Here is a 20,074-nt window from a genome sequence, read left to right as displayed (position 1 = left end):
CATAGACATTCTGTATATTTTAAACATAGTTGAACCCCTATGATATCCTATTTAACTATCTGTACGGTATAATGAAAGTGGATTCACTGATATGATATCCTACAAATTTATATAAATTTTTTTGAAATTTGATTTGAAAATGGGAATATAGAAGGCGTGGGGGGCATCCGAGGCAGCATCTTTCCCTAATCTTGGCCCAAAAGCCTACCGCATGGAGCCATGTCGTCCCCGTGTTGTCTGCTAAAGCCTCCGGCTCCCCAAGAGGCATTTGCTTCCTAATGGCTGGAAGCCGGAGGTTCAACAGACACCTCCCTGTCCCCTGTAGGAACGGGGAAGCCTGCTGGGGTCTCCTTTAGACTTGCTCCTCGCCGGAATCCACTTGCTGGGACCCTGGGCAGGTGGCCTGGGGTACCCCTGGGGACCGGGAGGAAGGAGAGAGAAGGCTGTGGGGGGCATCCGAGCCTGCATATTCCCCTAATCTTGGCCCAAAAGCCTACCGCATGGAGCCATGTCGTCCCCATGTTGTCTGCTGAAGCCTCCGTAAAATAGTTTGTACATCAAAAAAAAAATTAATGGAATGGAATGAAATAACAACCTACTGATGGAAAAGAAAAACAACCTACTGATGGAGAGAATATTCATACATTATATCTGTAAGGGTTTAATATTCAATGTATAGTTATGACCTATATATGATACAGAATTTATGAAAAACAACAATAACCAAAATAATCAGATGAGCTCATTACAAACTGCAGAAGATTTGAATAGATATTTCTCCAAAGAAAACATGCAAATGACCAACAGAGGAAAAGTTGCTCATCATCACTTACCAGGGAAATTAAAATCAAAACCAGTATTAGTTCTTATACTTGTACAGATTGCTTACATCAAAATGAATAAATATTGGGGTATGTGTGGAAAAAACATGTGGATCCCTTATACATTGGCTGGAGTTATAAATTGGTACAACCATTTTGAAGAACTACACAGACCCTCTTTAAGATGTCATAAATATAATTAGCATATGATCCAGCAATTCCATATCATCCAGAATGTGAAATTGGGAACCAAAGAGATAGTACAGTAGGTACAGGGAGCTTGAGGTGGCTTCTATCCCTGGCATCCCATATGGTCCCTTGAGCCCGCCAGGAGTGATTCCTGAGTGCAAAAAGTTATGGCCCAAAAACAAACAAAAAAGAATATGAAATCATTAACTTGAAAAAATTGTATCCACCCCAGGTAAACAAGAACACAGCCAACTGGAGAGACAGAACCCAGGTTTCCTGGCATGGAAAGCAAACATTCCATGAGTAACCCCTATGTGTGATCTCAAACCCCTCCTGCCTAGAATTGAACCCAGGGCCTCATGCATGCAAGTGATATACTGTACCAGCGAACCACATCCCCCCAATTTCTTTTTTTAAAGTAAAGAATCATCAAATCAGGCAATAAAGTTAGAAAAATGTTAGGAATCAGCATGGACTTTATTTGTGTTTTGTCCTGAGGAGTGACCGGTAATTTTCTGTACCCACAGCTGCTACTGGACACACATTCCCTGAAGGTGGTCCTACTCGATCTCCCGTCTATTGGCTCACAGGTGGTGAGGAAAGCTCCTGCCAGCTACACGAAAATCATGGTGAAAGGCATGACCCGGGCGGAAATGATCCTCAAGGTGGGGCTACCTTCCTCACTGTCTGTCAGAGGGGTGGGGGAGCTGAGGGCGTGGTCCCACAGAGCACTGATGCTGGGCACACAGGTTAGCACCTGGCCTCCCTGATTCCAAAGGATTATCTTCTTCTCAGACGACACTAGCTTTGGGTCACACTGGGCATTGTAGAAAGTAGCCAGTTACTCTTCCTGACAACTAATTTCTTTATCATCCTGGGTTTGTTTTGTTATAAGATTGACCAAAAACAAGAGTGAGGTGGTCTTGCCTCAGGGAAATGGCTAAATTAAGGCTCTCTCTGCTCTTCAGGAGCTCTCAGGCCTTTCCTTTGTTAAGTCTCTTAGGTATTTTATCTACTATGGCTGTGGCATCAGCCAGCCCATTTTCTAAAACTCTCTGAGGGCTAAGGACTTTGTAAGAGTCTACTCCTTGTATTCCTAGGTTGTTGGTTTTCTTGGGGGGGGGTCCACGCCCAGTGGTGCTCAGGGGTTACTTCTGGCTCTACTCTCAGAATTGCTTTAGGGTAGGGTCAGGGGGGATGCTGGGGATCAAACTCAGGTTGGTCCTAGGTTGACCATGTTTAAGGCAATGCCCTACCTGCTATGCTATGGCTCCAGTCCCTAAGCCTTGCATTCCTATCCTGGACTCTACATGTACTTGTTGAGAAGTAAGGGTATTTGTACTTCTTGAAGAGAGAGGGAAAGGTTCTAGAATGAGTGATATTACATGGAATTCTCCTTTCGGGGCTGCCTCCCAAGCAGTAACGTAGACAAAGGCAGAAAGGAAAGCCACAGTGGGGGCCTGAGATAGCTGGCCAGAGCCATCCAAGCATGGCCTTATGGCCTCCCCCATCCACTGCTTCAGGAATATCACACACACGCGCATACACACACGCACAAATACACGCACGCACATGTGCACGCCATGCAGGGCACTTTCTGCTCATTCACTTGAAGATAGATTTCCAGGAGGATGCTAAGTGTTTCGTCTTTTCTGAGAAGAGAATGGTAGAGTACATGAGGTTGAGAATCTTTGATTTAAATCAAGGGTCTCAAACTCAATTTACCTGGGGGCCGCCGGAGGCAAAGTTGGGGTGATCCTTGAGTACAAAGTCAGTAGTAAGCCTTGAACATTGGGGGGGTGTGACCCAAACAACTAAAACAAAACAAAACAAAAAAAGATTTCTCTAGGGCAGGGCCACAAAATGTTGTATGGAGGGCCACAAATGGTCCGTGGGCTGCGAGTTTGAGACCCCTGAAAATGAAGGTAGTTCTGTGAAGTTTCAGGTTTTGAGCCTTGGACAGCTTGAGGAAGCACCTTGGGAGTGTTCCTGTGAAGGAGCCAACTTTTCTTCATACCCTGTGCCACCTGTTTCTCGGGAGCATATACAAACCAGTGCCCTCACACAAGAGGCTCTCAGATGCAGCTTCTCCAATATCCTTATATTAAATATAAGGATATTAAATATATTTAATTCAGGGGAGGAACATAGGCTCTTTACTAAGGCGCTATCTGTAATTCAACGAGCTTAGGGATGGTTGTTCTTATGAAGAAGATGAGCTGGGCCATGGGGTGTTTCTGAGTTGGGGCTTCTGGAGATCACAATTTGTTTCACAGTGGGCTGGCAGGTAAGCAAGAGAGCCCTACTCTGTGGGGTGTGGGGGTACATCTCCCTGAGTGTCCACTTTTGTCTCCCTCTGCAGGTAGTGATGGCCCCTCATGAGCCCTTAGAGTTATTTGTGGACAACTATATCAAGCTGCTTATGGACTACAACACGGAGACCTTCCAGAAGATACTGGACATGAAGGTCAGATTAGGGTCTTGCTCTGTCTTCAGGCACATCCTCACATCTGGATTCCAATGCTATGCCTGGTTGAGCAAGGGAGGCAGTGGGAGAACCCTGTTCATTAGACACACACCCTGGGCCCCCTTCTCTCTCCCTTGGGGCTTCCTGTGGGCTCCGGGGAACATCATCACCATGCACACACCTGACCTCACTCTGCTGTGGGGGTTCTGCAGTGGACCTTTCATAGAGAAGAGTCTGGGTATCTGGAATTTGGATGGTACATCTGTGCCCAGTGCCAAACCCCAACACAATAGATGTGTGGTGACAAGTGACTTCTTTGTCTTAACGGAACCCTTTGGGAAAGAGAACGGTTATTCTACACCCAGTCCCTTTGTATTCCCCCCACCTCGATTCCTTCTCTCTCCCATTAGTTTGTGCTGCCTCTCCTCTCGCCTGGGTGCTGGTCTTCATTGCACACTCTCTTTTCTCATCCACAGGGCCTGAAGCGGAATGAACAGAGCAGCATGCTGGAGCTCTTCCGCCAGCGCCTCCCCAGCCCGCCCTCTGGGCCTGAAAGTTCCGGCTCACTGTCCCTGCTGGCTCCCACGCCAGAGCAGGAATCGTCCCGCATCCGCAAACTTGAGAAGCTGATTAAAAAGCGACTGTAGGGAAAAAATTTTTTAAAAAAAGCAACTGTAGGAGCATACAGGGATCCTTCCTCCTGCTCCCTGGAAGCCCTCCCACTCCCATTCTGTGTGTTCCCCCAGATCTCAGACAGCCAATGTTGAAATGTGGCTTGCTGGGGCCGGAGAGATAGCATGGAGGTAAGGCGTTTGCCTTTCATGCAGGAGGTCATCGGTTCGAATCCCGGTGTCCCATATGGTCCCCCATGCCTGCCAGGAGCAATTTCTGAGCCTGGAGCCAGGAATAACCCCTGAGCACTGCCGGGTGTGACCCCCCCCCCACCCACCCCCAAAAAAAGAAAGAAATGTTGCTTGCTGCTGTGTCTCTCCCAGACCCTATCTCAATCCCAGTCTCAAACTGAGAAACCAAGTGAGGCAATGGAAAGGCCATGTGGCTGCTGTGGGCCCCAGGGGAATCCTAGCTCACGCTGTTCTGGGGCTGCAGCCTCACCCACTGGCACGTGACCCTGTTTCCTACTAGGTGCCTGTGCAACCCGGCTACACCCTTTCCTGCTTTTGCCACCCCCAGGTCCTGCTGTCTTAGAAACAGTGAGTTCAGGTGCAGGAAGTGAGCCCAGAGTGGCAGGACACCTGCACACAGTCCCCCGTGGCCCTACTTCTGGACACACATTTTGTTTCTGGTTCTTCTCACAAGTTGGTGGCAAGTTCTCCTTATGTTCTCCCTGTGTCTCAGAAATCTAAAGCTGTCCTCTGTGACTGACCAGGGGACTACCTGTGTGGTGCCTGCTGCAGGGCCTCCCAGCTGAGGGGGAAAGGAACTCTGCCTGCAGTGTAGACAGATTGTTTCTCCATGTCTGACTCCCACTCAGCTTTAGCATTCTAGGGACGTTTCCCTAGAAAAATATTCAGATGAAGCAGTGGGACAGCCTCAGAGGCCCTTCCCTCTGACCCCTTTCTCCCCATTCATGTTCACATCCCAAGTCCTTACCTAAAGCCCCTAAAACAGCCAGGATGAAGTGTAGCATCGAGCAATTGTTGTTTGGTCACTGGGATGTGGAGCCTGGCATAGTTCTGGACACACTCTGGCCCTGGCCAGTGCCCCTCTCTGGCTTGGGCTTTAACTATCAAAACCCTGCAGGAGGAAACTAACTCTCATGGAACTGCCTCTGCCCATGTGTGTCCAGTAGCTCAAGGAGAGGCAGCCTCTTCACTAACTTCCCTGACTCACCTGGTTTCCTGGCCACACTGCCTCAGTTAACCATGACCAGGGCGACCAGGTCCTTAGCAGAACACTTCCAATGTCCACATTTTTCCCCAAAATTGTGAACAATTGGTTGGCCTGGTTACAGTAAAGAGGAAGATCCAAAGATTGCCCATAACAGGTTTCAGAGAAAAATTGGATGATCCAGTAGCATTCAAAAATGAGTTTCTAAGAGTAGAAGAAGCTCTGAGGACTACAGTGCACACCTGGTATGACAGGGCCACAAGTTCATTCCCAGGTATGAATGACAAGGCCTCCCAGAACCTCAGAACCACTGGGAGATTCCACAGCCCCCAAAAGACAAAAGCAGTTTAGAATAGAGTTTCCTAGAAACCCATAAAAACTTGTGATAGCCATGTAGTAGGAAACTAAGATTTGAAAATCTGACCAAGAACAGACTCTCCTCTTGTGTTACCACTCTGGCCTCTTCTTCCCTCTCTGGCCCAGTGCAACTCAGGGCTTTATTTTTTCATGGGTTTCTGGCCTCTTCTTGCTAGTCAGTATGACATGCAGGCATGGAACCTTTCCAACCCCAAAATCCCAGGAGGTAAGTCAACAGTGAAGGCAGAGCATGACTTTAGCTGAGCCTGGTTAGGAAAAGCTCGTAGATAAGAAACATCCTCCTGAGGGAGGATGAGCAGGAGAGGAGCTAAACAAGCACCCCACTCCATCAACTGCTCTGGTGAAGTTGTGCCTTCTGCACTGATGAGGTTAAGATTTGCTCTTGAAAGGAGCCGTGGGCCTACCTCCAGACAGAACAGCCCCTTCAGCCGTCTGTCATCAAGCTGGGAAAGCCACGGGGCTCCTGCACCTGGTTCTTGTCACTCAGTGTTTACAGATCCACACTTTGCTTTTAGCTCGTTCATGAGGAGTCATTTGCTAGACGTCTCCATAGTCTCCATAATGGCATTGAGATGTCAAACCGCTGTTTTCCTCCCACTGCTTGGTGGTCACAGCCAAGGAAGTTTCATTCTTGATTTATTACATTGTCAGTAATCTCCAAGGAGCCAACAGCTGTCAGTAGGAGTTATGTTCAGTGTCTCATTGACAGGTCTGAACGCTATGCATGCTTCCTGTGAAGACAGTACATGGTCCTGGGCAGGGGTGTGTGTGCGTTAGACTCGCCCAGGCCCGCTTACAGGCAAGGAGACTAGAAGAGGTTAAATCAGTCAGCCACAGGGCCCAGCGAACACTCCATAGGTGATTGTAACACAGACACCCTGTTAAGAACTCTGCAGTAGCGAGAATTGTGCTTTTCTCAAGGGTTGATTCCCATCGCAGTTCTGCAGTATATGTCCGTGTGTATTTGTTCATATTTTCTTTTTTTCTGGCTCTCCAAGCATGTATCATGGCTGTACAGTAGAGCTGGTGCTGCAGAGTAGATTCTTTGTCGATCACCAGCGGCTTTCATCTTGAACTCAGGTTGATAGGCAGGAGTGTGCCAGAAATTCTGCTGTTCCCATGCTGACTGTCTTCCTGTTTTGATGACAAAGCCCCAAACAAAGGTTTTATTTATTGTTATTTCAAAATAACAGATACAGGAGCCCTTATGATCAAGCAGCCCCAGCCCGGTTGTCTAGCTAAACTTAAGACACTACCATTCCCTACCCTCATGATGCTCTAGTTCTTTAAAAAGAAAGAAAAACCCTTGGGGGCTACAGGTAATGGTTGTAAGCAGCCAAACCTAGTTGATTCCAGGAATCCCAGATGGTCTCCAAGGCTCCATCAGGAATTATCCCTGCGCACCTCTGGGTATGATTCCTTCCTTCCCACCCACTCCTCAAATACAAAAACTGAGTTATTTCTGTGACTAAAATAATTGAAAATAAATATTGATATTTATAATCAAAAAAATGGATTATCTGCTGCTGTTATTACACAAACTTCCTAATGACAGATTAGAGGTGCCCAGGCTGTCTGAAAAAAAGGGACCCACTTCCTTGTTCACAAGTAACTGCCTGGAGACAAGAACTCCAGGCAGGAGACCAGCTTTCAGGGACCACCACTGTCTGGTGAAGGCACAGCTCGAGGTGACAGCCTGCCCTTCACCCTGCTAGACAAAGAAGCCCGTTTCCAGTTTCTGAAACACAGGGAAAGACTGGAAAGTTCACAGCTGGAATTGCCATTTCTACCCCTGAAGACAGATCTCTAAAGTAACTAACTTTGCTCCGGTAAAAGCAAGTGTTTCACACTTTTTGATTCTCAATTCTAATTCCTAAAAATAAAACCATTAGAACTGCATGAGGCCATTTAAACAATAGTCTAGGAAACCTGGGGAATGAAAAGCTGACATGGTTGCATTTATACCACAAATACAATTTTCCAGTCTCCTAATATATATCAAAGTAGATAGCCTCTTGGACCCTCAACATTCTGTACCTTTGGGAGAGATAAATTTCCTTAAAGGGATTGCCTCTTTTGTGTAGATAGCTTTCATTTTCCCCATCTGGAAGTGATTTCGTGGTGCATATTGGAGCATAAAATATTACAGTTAATTAAAGCATTACTGGCTGTCATTTGTGAGAACGTATTTCCTTACCATTGATGGAAGGCAGAGCCAACTCAGGAAAGAATTAGCAACCCCTGAACTTTGAGCCCCCTGCTCAGCGTCTGCCGTTCTCCCTAGCGAAGGGGTGCCCATTCCCTGACAGCCGTGGGAAGTGGGGCCGGAAACAGAATGTGGTGTTCATCAGCAAGGACCTGGCATGTCCAGCTGCGCTGGAAACACTCCCTGTAAACACGGATGAAGAGTTCTGCTTCCGATTTGGACCCTTCTCACACTCGGGATTTCTGTCCCATTGACTTCCCCTACTCCTCCCTGCTCCCTCCCAGACTGCTTTAACAGGAACCTCCAGGAGCTCAGCCCGCAGAGCTGGACATTCTGGTGGGTTTTTGCAGCGAGCCTGTGGGAGAGTCCCAATGTTCCAGCAGTGGATACTTGCAGTTCTCCCGTTCTTTTGGTTTTGAGGTTCATTACATGATTTCCATTCCATTCCATGATTTCTCTCATCTTCCCACTATAACAGCAGTTTTATATATATAACAGCAGTGAGCGACAGACTTGAGGGGAAAAGAAACACTTGGCTAGTGGACCCCCCACAAGAGCCATACAAGCTCCCTTTTCCCCATCAGCTTTTCTTCCCACCTGCGTAGACCAGCTAGTCCTGCATAGTGGTCAAAGCAATCTGGGTTTAGGATTTCATAGGGAAAATCTGGTTTCTAGCTGGAGCACTTTGCCATTTTGATCAAGTCATTGATCTCTGAGGCTTAAAGATTATCCAAGAGCCCTGCCCACTTCCAGCAGAAAGACTGCCCAGCTCCACTACTAAGCTGCAAAAGCACATGATTATTGGATTAACCAGGTCCTTCTCTATTCTCCACCCCAGATCCCTCCCTATTATCCACCCCAGGGTGTATGTAAAATAAATATATAAATATCCATGAGTTGGGTGAGATGGCCCCAGGTGCCGTGTTTCTAACCCCTTAGGCAGATGGGTCTAATGAATCAGGATAGTGCTGGAGAAGTAAAACCACGCAGCCAGTTAAAGTTTCATTGGAGTTAGTCTGCTTTTTCCTCTTGGCCTTTCTGCCTGATGGCCTCTCTCTGCCCCCATGCTGCCTGTCTACCATGTGCTTTCTCTCTCAAACCCATAGCCAGACTTCTGTCTTAATTCAAACCAACCCCCAATCTCAGGTGGGGGAAGGTCAAGTCTTATACAAAAGCAACTATCCACTGGATTTTTACATCTCAAAGGAAGAGTTAGGGAAAAGGGAAAACAGGAAAAAAAAAATTCTCGAAAACACTTTTACCAAGATTCACCTACAGGTGTGGAATGGATTCTTCCTAATAAAAATCCCACGTCTGGGGTCGGAGAGATAGCATGGAGGTAAGGCATTTGCCTTGCATGCAAAAGGATGGTGGTTTGAATCCCAGCATCCCATATAGTCCTTGTGCCTGCCAGGGGTGATTTCTGAGCGTAGAGCCAAGAGTAACACCTGAATGCTGCCAGGTGTGACCCCTCCCCGCCCCCAAAATCCCAGGTCTCAGGAAAACACTCTCTTGTGTTTCCAGCTTTCCTCCACTGCTTCTTAGGAGCTTGCATGTTGGAATTCCCGAACCCCTTTCACCCCTTTCAGTGTGTGTGGATCATTTCCTGTGTCAGCATTTGCTTCCAGACCTCTGTGTCTCTCCAATATCCTGGTCTTGGAGCATCAGGCTTTAATCACACATGATAGACGGCAACTCTTACCAGGTAGACTGGACTGGACTGCCTTCTCTGAACAAGGCCAGGCAGATTCCCTTTTGTGCCGGAAGGCTGTGTAACTCGAAGCTGACTCGATGCCCTCCCATAGAAATCACCCAGTTCCACAGTTAAATCTTATAAAACTGGTAAGCCACCAAATTTGCTCCAGATCAATAGATCCTGAAATTTTATGGTAGTGTCAGCTCAGTAAGATCACAGCAAATCTCCTGAGAAAGTTGTGTGCTTAAACAGTAACACATAAGGCTCAACTCACCAACCACAGTCCAGTCCATCCGTGGAAACTGACTTTAGTAACATCATGGAGAGGTAGAACAGTTATTACAAACTGACCCTTATTGATCTAATTTTTAATCATTCCCTTTGCCTTTATTTGTAACAAACAATATGAAATAAATGTATGCATGCAAGGGGGCAGGCTAGGATGGTGGGTGGAAAACTGGGGATGCTCCAGATGGAAGGAAAGTCACTGGTGGTGAAATTGGTGTTGGATTTTTTTTTTTCGGCCACACCCGGTGGTGCTCAGGGGTTTCTCCTGGCTGTGTGCTCAGAAATAGCTCCTGGCAGGCACGGGGGACCATATGGGACACCGGGATTCTAACCAACCACCTTAGGTCCTGGATGGGCTGCTTGCAAGGCAAACGCCGCTGTGCTATCTCTCTGGGCCCTGGAATATTTAATGTTTGAAACAACTGTTATGAACTACTTGGTAAGTCATGGTCTTGTGATAATAAAAAAATTCTTAGTTATCTAAGCTGAGGTAGTGTGTTACGTTCTGTGAACCCGTGGTCTTCAGATGCTAGTGCCAGTGTGCAAAGGTAGGAAGGTTGAAGACCGCAGCTGTCCACCATCCACAGATCATTGTGCTGCGCTTATTGCAACCAGGCACAAACTATGTATGAGATGAGATGGTTGGTTGGTCTGTGATACCACACAGCTCTAAGACACAGTGACTGGGTGGCACCACCATCTACCCTGAACAGCTTGCTGGTACACACAGCAATACAGAATATCTCATCTTTGTCTTTTTAGGTCATCAGTGTCCATCCAACGAAAGGATTTCAGAGATTCTCCATCTTCCTTACCCTGGAAGCTGCTGTTTCTGCAGCATTTAGGGGTAAACCTCAGGAAAAAAGAGCTTCCTGCTGGTGGTGTTGGCAAGGTTGTCTGTTGTAAAAAAAAATGTGGCATGTTTCCTCCAAGTGCAAACTAGAAGGGTTGCCAAAGGCTTCCTTCCAAAAAAATTCTTTAGATAAGGTGTCTGGTGTCAACAGACCAGACTCTTTAACTGATCACTGCTCTAGCAGAGGCAAAGTTCTTGTCTATGCTTTGTCTCTTTTTACCTATAAGGCCCCCAAATCCTCAGTGATACTATCTTAGGACAGGCAGCCTTAATTGGGAAGCTGAGGCTCATCAGGGTTGCCTTTTTTTTGTTTGTTTGTTTTTGTTTTTGTTTTTGGGCCACACCCAGCGGTGCTCAGGGGTTACTCCTGGCTGTCTGCTCAGAAATAGTTCCTGGCAGGCACGGGGGACCATATGGGGCGCCGGGATTCGAACCAACCACCTTTGGTCCTGGATCGGCTGTTTGCAAGGCAAACGCCACTGTGCTATCTCTCCGGGCCCACATCAGGGTTGCTTTAATATTCTTCAAAGAAGTTGAGGACTTTCCTCTGGGAGCAGAGTCCCAGTCCCAGTACTCAAATGACAAGCCCTCATCTATCTCTTGCACTAAGTCCTCTCAGGAACACTGAGACAAAGAATATGGTGGTGAAAACAGAGCTAAACCTGTCCCTTTGGAATGTTTTTCACTTAATACGAGGATTCTGGTCATTAAAATGGAATTTACACAATTGCCCTCCATCCTTCTATTCCAGACACCACTCTTTTTCTTTCTCTTCTTTTTTACTTTTTTCCCTCCTTCTTACCCTCCTTTACTCCTTCTTTCCTTTCTTTCTCTACTCTCTTCTTTCTCTTCCTTTCCTATCTATATTCTTTCTTTCTTTTCTTTTTGTTTCTTTCTCTTTTGGGGGGTGGAGAGGCCAAGCCACACCCAGGTGTTTTCAGGGATTACTCCCGGCTCTGTACTCAGGATTTAGTCCTGGTGGACTGGGGATCAAACCCAGGCCAGCTATGTGTAAATCAAGCACCCTACACACCCTACCCTATACCTCTGGCTCTCAAAGACCTTTTCAACAAGTGAGATATTTCTCTTTAGCAGCTGGTACACTCCTCATCTCTTTGAGAAGAGTATAAAGCAAACAGTTCAAAGAAAATTAAAATCATGGAGTTTCTTGCTCTCATTTCACCTGGTACCTCTGAAAGTTACAGCTCCCTTTGCTAATACTTTTGTTGGCCACAAAAGTAAAAGGAAATTTGTTGTGAAAAGGAAGTCACTTCCAGAGAGGGAAAGCATACCAGCTGCTAAAGAGGCCACATTCCAGAAAGTTCTTCACAAACCAAACTACTGGGATTGGGTTGATTGAGGCCCAATCAGAAGAGCTGTAGCAGGCAAATGGAAAAATATCAAATTTTATACTCAGAAAACATGAGTTCAGACTCAGAAAAAAAATAAAACCCTGTCTTCTTGGACCTGTGTCCCACCCCAGCAGGGCTCTTTATGGATTTCAAGTACTGGCCCCAGGACTGAGACTGGTAATGAGAGCAAAGGGTAGATGGGAGAAAAGCCATCCCCCTGGAATAACCCTAGGCTGTGTGGTGGACAGATAACCCTTTTGATCCTGAGAAGGCAGCAAGGGAGGGAAGGGGTCTGTTCGAGTTCCTCCAATTCAACACAGCACTTGGGTGGAGGAGGAAGCTAGTACTGAGAAATTATTTTAAATGACTGTGTAGTACAACCAACATTGTGGAATCTCATCAGATCAAAATCTCGGTTCCAGGCACATGTTTGGCTCCATGTGCAACTGAGGCCTGGAAGACAAATGATATGTTTAAGGTCCCTGTTGTGCTCTTATCTACATCACTGCTTTTCAAATGTATGAAACCATTTTCCATGGGGCTTTAGTGTACAAAACAGAAAAGAACTACCTACAGTCTCACATGGACTAACCATAGTATCCAATTCTGCTTGTTTCTTTTAATTTTTGTTATTTTGGCCATACCTGGTACTGCTAAAGGGTTACAACTGACTCTGCATTCCCGGTGGTGTTCTGGGGACCATATAAGATGCCAAGTTTGAGCGGGGAATTGAATTCAGGTCAGTAACATGTAAGGCAAGTGCATTACCCACTGAACCATCTCCCCAGCCTCTCAATTCTGTTAATTCTTTTTTTTTTTTTTTTTTGGGGGGGGGGGGCCACACCTGGTGGTGCTCCTGGCTATCTGCTCAGAAATAGCTCCTGGGACCATATGGGAAGCTGGGATTCAAACTAACCACCTTAGGTCCTGGATCGGCTGCTTGCAAGGCAAACACCACTGTGCTATCTCTCCGGACCCTGTTAATTATGTTTTGATTGCTTGCACAGAATTAAGAAATTTCAATTTGATCCAAATAGGATTTGCAAATGTTTCTTTGTTTGTTTTTGTTTTGAGTCACACCCCGCAGAGCTCAGGGGTTACTCCTGGCTCTATGCTCAGAATTTGCTCCCGGCAGGCTCAGGGACCATATGGGATGCTGGGATTCGAATCACCGTCCTTCCGCATGCAAGGCAAACGCTCTACCTCCAAGCTATCTCTCTGGCCCTAGGATTTGCAAATAGTACCCATTTTTATGTATATGTTTTCTTTTCAACATTCCTCTTTCCAGTCTCAGCTACTCTCTTTCCTCCCTATTTACCCCCCTCCCATGGTTCCAGGGCTCAAGCCTAGGCCCTCTTGACTGATCCACATCCTCAGTCCCCTGTGTGGATACTTCTGTAGTTCAGATGGAGCTTAGTTTATTTAGCAGCTCTCCTATCAGTATACAAACAGGTGACTTCCATTTTTTTTGGCTATTAAAATTACATCATCAGTGTCAAATCTTCCTGAAAATATCTTTGCTCAATGGGGGCTGGAGCAAGAGCACAGTGGGGAGGGGACTTGCCTTGCATGTGGCCAACCTGGGTTCAGTTCCCAGCACCCCATATGTTCCTCAAGCCTACCAAGAGTTGTACCTGAGCACAGAACCAGTAGTAACTCCTGAGCACTTCTAGGTGTGGCTCAAAAACAAAAAAAAATAAAAAATAAAAATCTTTGCTCAGAGCTGGAGCATAGCCTTGTGGCCAATACAAGATGGACCCTGGTTCAAATCTCATCATCCCATATGATCCCCGAGCCTGCCAGGAGTGACTTCTGAGCACAGAGCCAGGAGTAACTCCTGAGCGCCGCTGGGTGTGACCCAAAAACAAACAAACAAGCAAAAAAAAAAAAAACCTTTGCTCACTGATACCACCTTTTAGAAAGATACTCTCTTAGGAAAAGAGGGAGAGAGCTCAAAAGACTTAACACGTTATTTGCATGATAGAGGCCTGAGTTCAATCTCTGCCACTTCATGGACCCTTGGGTGCCTCCAGGAGTAGCCCCTGAGAACCACTGAGTGATTTCTGCTGCAAAACAACACAAAAAGATAGCTCTCTTAAAATTGTTCAGTTTCTTTTTTTTTTCTTTTTTTTTTTTTTTTTTTGGTTTTTGGGTCACACCCGGCAACGCTCGGGATTACTCCTGGCTCTACGCTCAGAAATCGCTCCTGGCAGGCTCGGGGGACCATATGGGATCCGGGATTCGAACCACCTTCCTTCTGCATGCAAGGCAAATGCCCTACCTCCATGCTATCTCTCCGGCCCCTCAGTTTCTTTTCTTAAAATGGAAGAACATGGGGCACAGTGGTAGGGTGTTTGGCTTGCACACTGCCAAGCCAGGACAGACCCTGGTTTGATCACCAGCATCCCATATGGACCCCCAAACCTGCCAGGAGCAATTTCTGAACACAGACAGAAGTAACCCCTGAGCACTGCCGGGTATAACCCAAAAACCAAAACCAAAAAAATAAATAAATAAATAAATAAATAAAAAAACAAGAAAACATGTATGTTTGAAATATGACCCCAATATTCTGTGAATTCTTTGCTGCTTACTCAGATCAGAGGGTGAACCCTTCTCCACACCCACACACCCACAGTTTGTTCCTGCTTCTCAATCAATCGGGGCAGCATTTCTTAACCTTTCTGACTGTGGTACCCTTCCAACCTAGTTATCCTGCTGTTTTCCACATGCCCCTCCTTTCACCACTCTCCTATCCTACCAGCTGACCCCTGGTCTCATGCCTTATACCCATTTACACAATTTTCACCTGGGGCTCTTGACACATTCTGGGGGCCCTCAAGGGGATGCAGGGCCCCAGTTGAGAAAGTTGTTCTAAAGGATGTAGTTGCAGCACCTTCTGCAGAAACCCAGCAAGGGACAAAAGTTCCCCTTCCGTTTTCATTGCACAATCCCCACCGGCCCTGCCCTGACCTCCACCATCACCACCACCCCTGTGACCGAACTGGGGGTTGGTCTGCAAAGGTCTCTCATCACAGACCCTAAGCACAACAGCATGGATTTCCTCTTGCCAGGGCTCCTGGTTTGCTTCTAAAAGCGAAGAGCAGCCTTTGTGTAAGGAGAGCACAAGCCTCCCATGGCTTGGGTCCTCTTTTCACCTCCTCCCTTGCTTATCATACTAGCACCAGCTCCTATGCTGGCTTTGATGAGGTGTGAAGGAAAAAAATTCAACTCTCAAACTCAACTCCAGCAGAGATTTTCTTCATTCTAGAGCAGAGAGGAGAACCTTGAAAACTAGCATAGTCAATGGGAGAGAACATTGAAAGAATATTTAATTTTGTTTCTTATTCTGAAAATGTGCCTGTACTTAAATTACCAAAATGTTAGGTCAGGAGTGACAGCACAGTGGATAAGGCATTTGTCTTGCTTGCAGCCAATCTGGGTTTGATCCCAGGCATCCCACATGGGCCCAGAGCCTGCTAGGAGGAGTAATTTCTGAATGCAGAGCCTGGAATAAACCTTGAGTGCCACAGTATATAAAGCCCAAAATCTATCAAAATAGAGAATCAAAATCTTAACAGGCTTTGCCTTTAATTGCAATATCATCACAGAAAAAGTGGTTCTAACCACCAATACTTTTTTCTCATTAAAACACAAGTAGGAGGGGCCGGAGAGATAGCATGGAGGTAAGGCTTTTTCTTGCATGCAGAAGGACGGTGGTTCAAATCCCGGATCCCATATGGTTCCCCGAGCCTGCCAGGAGCGATTTTTGAGCATAGAGCCAGGAGTAACCCCTGAGCACTGCCGGGTGTGACCCAAAAACCAAAAAAAAAAAAAAAGGCAAGTAGAGGGCCAGAGAGATAGCACAGCAATAGGGCATTTGCATCACACGAGGCCAACACAGGACAGACCCTGATTCGAATCCCAGCATCCCATATGGTCCCCCAAGCCTGCCAGGTTCTGAGCACAGAGTCAGGAGTAACCCCTGAGTGCCATCAGGTGTGACCCCCTCAAAAAAGTAGATAAGGTTTGAGAGATACTTCAAAAAGCTGAGCACATGCTTTGGATGCAGGAAGACCCATTTTTTAAAATCACACCCAACAATGCTCAGGGTCTCCTTCTGGCTCTGAGCTCAGGAATTACTCCTGGTAGTATTCAGGGGACATATGGGATGTGGGGGATTAAACCCAGGTTAGCCACATGTTCAATGCCCTACCTGCTGTACTATTGCTCCAGCACTGGGAGACCCATACTTGGTCTCCCAAAGATGGCTGAAAGCAACTCTCAAACATGAAGTTGGGTGTAGCCCCAAAACTGCTGGAATTAGCCCTCAAGCCAAAATAAATAAAATGCTGGGGGCCAGCGTGGTGGCGCTAGAGGTAAGGTGTCTGCCTTGCCCGTGCTAGCCTAGGACGGACCGCGGTTCGATCCTCCGGCGTCCCATATAATCCCCCAAGCCAGGAGCTACTTCTGAGCGCATAGCCAGGATTAACCCCTGAGCGTCACAGGGTGTGGCCCAAAAACAAAACAAAAAACAAACAAACAAAAATTTAAATACAAAAAAAAAGGGGGCCGGAGAGGTGGCGCTAGAGGTAAGGTGTCTGCCTTGCAAGCGCTAGCCAAGGAAGGACCATGGTTCGTTCCCCCGGCGTCCCATATGGTCCCCCCAAGCCAGGGGCAATTTTTGGGCACTTAGCCAGGAGTAACCCCTGAGCATCAAATGGGTGTAGACCAAAAATACAAATAAATAAATAAATAAATAAATAAATAAATAAATAAATAAAATGACAATAAGAAAAATGGCCAGAAATAAGTTTAAGTGGTAGAACAAATGTCTTGAGTTTGATTCTTTATTTATTTTATTTGTTTGTTTTTGGGTTTTTGTTTAGGGCAAGGCAAATGCCCTACCGATGTGCTATCTCTCCAGCCCCTTGAGTTTAATTCTTGGTGCTGTAAGGCCCCCTATCCCAAGTTTCAGTGAGTATGGTCTTCACAGTCCTTAGCAGCCATCACCAGACCCAAGCAACACTTCATGGCTGGACCCAAGCACCTAGCAACTGGACCTGCCCTTGGGCTGAGCATCGCTGTACCAAGGTAGCACTGCATCACTGGGCCAAGCACTGAATTGACCAAGTATCACTGGGAGTAGCCCCAGGCAATCCCCAAACAAAGAGCATTAAAGACTTATGTGCCAGAGTCACAAAACAATTCTTGACATGAACTCAGGAACAGCAGCTTCTCAATGGCCTGTAGACAGTATTTCCACTGGAGCTCAAGCAGCTACCTATTCTTGTCCTGTCACCAGGCAGTCCCTTGGCAGAACTAGGGTCCAGGAATGGAGTGACTGACTCTAAGGGGATGAACTTGGGAAGATGACTAAATTCACAGGCTCCCAGCCAATGAGGCTGAGCCCAAGGAACCACCCGAAGCTCTGTCCCGAGGCTCCTGAAGATCCATCTGGAGCATCATGGACAAAGCCAATGAAACAGACAGGGCTCTACATGGCTTCTGAGACCCCGTTCAATACCACTTAGCTAGTTGCAGCATTCCAGGGCGCAGCTTTCAAGGAGGTCATGAAGCAGGTGTGTTGGGGAAGGAGGATGCTGGAGTCTGTGACTGAAGTGAGCTTTAGGCCCTACAGTGCTCCCCACCTTGTATACTGTGCCTCTCTCCCTGACACCCTTACACTGCCTGTGTGTCTCCTTTACTGGTGGTGGGGATGGTAGAAGATAGGGTTCTAGGGAACACATGCTTTACACTGACACCCAGGCCCTGCTGTCCTTCACTCCAGAAATTGTCCCCAGGTATCCTGCCTCAGCCGAGAGGCTGGATGGCTGAGGATATGCCAGTGCTGGATGAATCCCCTGGGAAGGGTTTGGACATGAACCTAGAAGTCTAGGTGAAGGTACGCAGTTTCCCTAAGCCCCAAAGTTGACTGGGTTGTGACTGACAAACAGCATTTCACTGGGCCACAATGCACTTGTAGTCAGTGATGGAGGCCCAGGCTGAGCCGAATCAAACTGCTCTTCTAGTGATGCATTTATGGGCCAGTTATTGTACTACTTCAAGGTCTGTGTGGGGCCAGGGACATGACTTAAGAGTAGAGTACATGGGCCTGGAGAGATAGCATGGAGGTAAGGTGTTTGCCTTTCATGCAGGATGTCATCAGTTCGAATCCCGGTGTCCCATATGGTCCCCCGTGCCTGCCAGGAGCAATTTCTGAGCCTGGAGCCAGGAATAACCCCTGAGCGCTGCCGGGTGTGACCCAAAAACCACAAAAAAAAAAAAAAAAAAAAAAAGAGTAGAGTACATGCCTCGCATTTGGAGGGGCCCAGAGTTTGACCCCTAGCACTGCATGCTCCCAAGCAAAGTATAATTAGATCTTAGCCCCTGATCACTGGGCCAAACATCTCTGGCAATTACGCCAGAAGCCTGAGCACCACTGGGTGTGGCCCCTATTGTTGTTTTAATATAAAATATAAAGTCTAAAGTCCAAATGTCTGGGTGAGTCCTTCCTAGGCACAGCACCTCTAGGCCCTTCAGCCAGTGGTCTGAAAATGCAAGATAACGGCAGTAGAGAAATAATCATAAGCAGTCAATTAAAGCTTTTTCAGAGACAGCTCAGTTTATTCTATGACCCAATCTGCCATATGCTTTTCCTCACATGACTTCTATGCTAAACTTATTCCAAGCAGTTTTCTCTCTGGCTCTCTAGCTCTCTGCCTCCTTCTCCTCTCTTCCCCTCAACCAGACCCTTTTCTTTATCCTCTATCAGGGGTCTCAAACTTGTGGCCCGCGGGCCACAAACAACCCTCAGTACAACATTTTGTGGCCCTGCCCTAGAGGAATTTTGTTTTGTTTTGTTTTAGTTGTTTGGGTCACACCCCCCAATGTTCAAGGCTTACTACTGACTTTGCACTCAAAGATCACCCCGACTTTGCCTCCTGCAGCCCGCAGATAAATTGAGTTTGAGACCCCTGCCCCACCAGGGTGGGGAGATAGCCATGTAATCCAGGTGTGATTAACATTTCAGCAGAAAGCTTAAGACATTGGGGAAGGAATACCTTACACCCTATAAATAAGAAGGAGTGGGGAGAAGGGCTGGAGAAATAGTACACGGGTAAGGTGCTTGCTTTGCACATAGCTAACCAGGGTTCAATTCCCAGTACTATATGTGGTCCCCTGAGCACCACCAAGATTAATTCCTGGACTAAAAGCCCTGAGTACTTCCAGATGTGGCCCCCAAACAAAACACACAAAAAGAGGAGAAAAGAAAAAGAAGGCCCATTAGGAGTCTTAAGAATGATAATGCCGGGGCCGGGAAGGTGGCGCTAGAGATAAGGTGTCTGCCTTGTAAGCGCTACCAAGGAACGGACCGCGGTTCGATCCCCGGGTGTCCCATATGGTCCCCCCAAGCCAGGGGCGATTTCTGAGCACATAGCCAGGAGTAACCCCTGAGCGTCAAACGGGTGTGGCCCAAAAACCAAAAAAAAAAAAAAAAAAGAATGATAATGCCTAACATTCTAGAAACTTCTGCTTCCAAAACAGCCTCTAACTGCAAAAGGCTCTGTCTCAAATGGCAAATAGTCTGTGCTGAGAAGTTAGCTGCATCTTTGACAGTGGCACCTTCATCTTTCCAGTCTTTTATTTTTTTTTAAATTTTATTGCCAGAATTTAACCCAGGCTCTCACATGTGTAAGGTGAGTGCTCTCCCATTGAGCCACCTCTCTATCTCTATTCGCCTTTAGAACGTAAGGCTCTGGGGTCAAAGAGGTAGGTCAAGGAGTTAAGGTGCTTTCATTGCATGCTGCCCACCCCAGTTTGGATCCTGGCAGAACATATGGTTCCCTAAGCGTTACCTGGAATGATTCCTGAGCTGAGAGTAAGCCCTGAACATCACTAGGTATTGCCCAACCAACCCCTCTTCCAGAAAAAGAAAAGGAAGAATCTAAGATGGGTTTTGGGTTTTTGGCAGC

At 46.8% G+C, this 20,074-nt stretch overlaps 1 protein-coding gene across 2 annotated transcripts in view; it reads left to right on the top strand.

Moving 5' to 3' along the window:
* The window catches only part of VPS53 (VPS53 subunit of GARP complex), a 202,642-nt gene extending 197,719 nt beyond the window's left edge, over positions 1-4,923 (top strand). The window contains exons 20-23 of one of the 2 annotated variants that reach the window (XR_007499610.1): positions 1,538-1,675; positions 3,373-3,477; positions 3,954-4,239; positions 4,439-4,923. Coding sequence is in view for 1 of the 2 variants with exons in the window: in XM_049782265.1 (XP_049638222.1) it covers positions 1,538-1,675; positions 3,373-3,477; positions 3,954-4,124 (414 nt within the window). In the remaining variant the exon portion in view is untranslated. Of the gene's footprint in view, positions 1-1,537; positions 1,676-3,372; positions 3,478-3,953; positions 4,253-4,438 lie in introns of those variants that run through there. The other variant, XM_049782265.1, reaches the window with a different exon arrangement.
* The last annotated feature ends 15,151 nt before the right edge of the window (positions 4,924-20,074 follow it).

Source organism: Suncus etruscus, chromosome 1 (assembly GCF_024139225.1).
Source record: "Suncus etruscus isolate mSunEtr1 chromosome 1, mSunEtr1.pri.cur, whole genome shotgun sequence".
Classification (NCBI taxonomy): Eukaryota; Metazoa; Chordata; class Mammalia; order Eulipotyphla; family Soricidae; genus Suncus; species Suncus etruscus.
The sequence above is the reverse complement of the archived record's forward strand: the minus strand, read 5'-3'. Positions and strand labels throughout refer to the sequence as shown.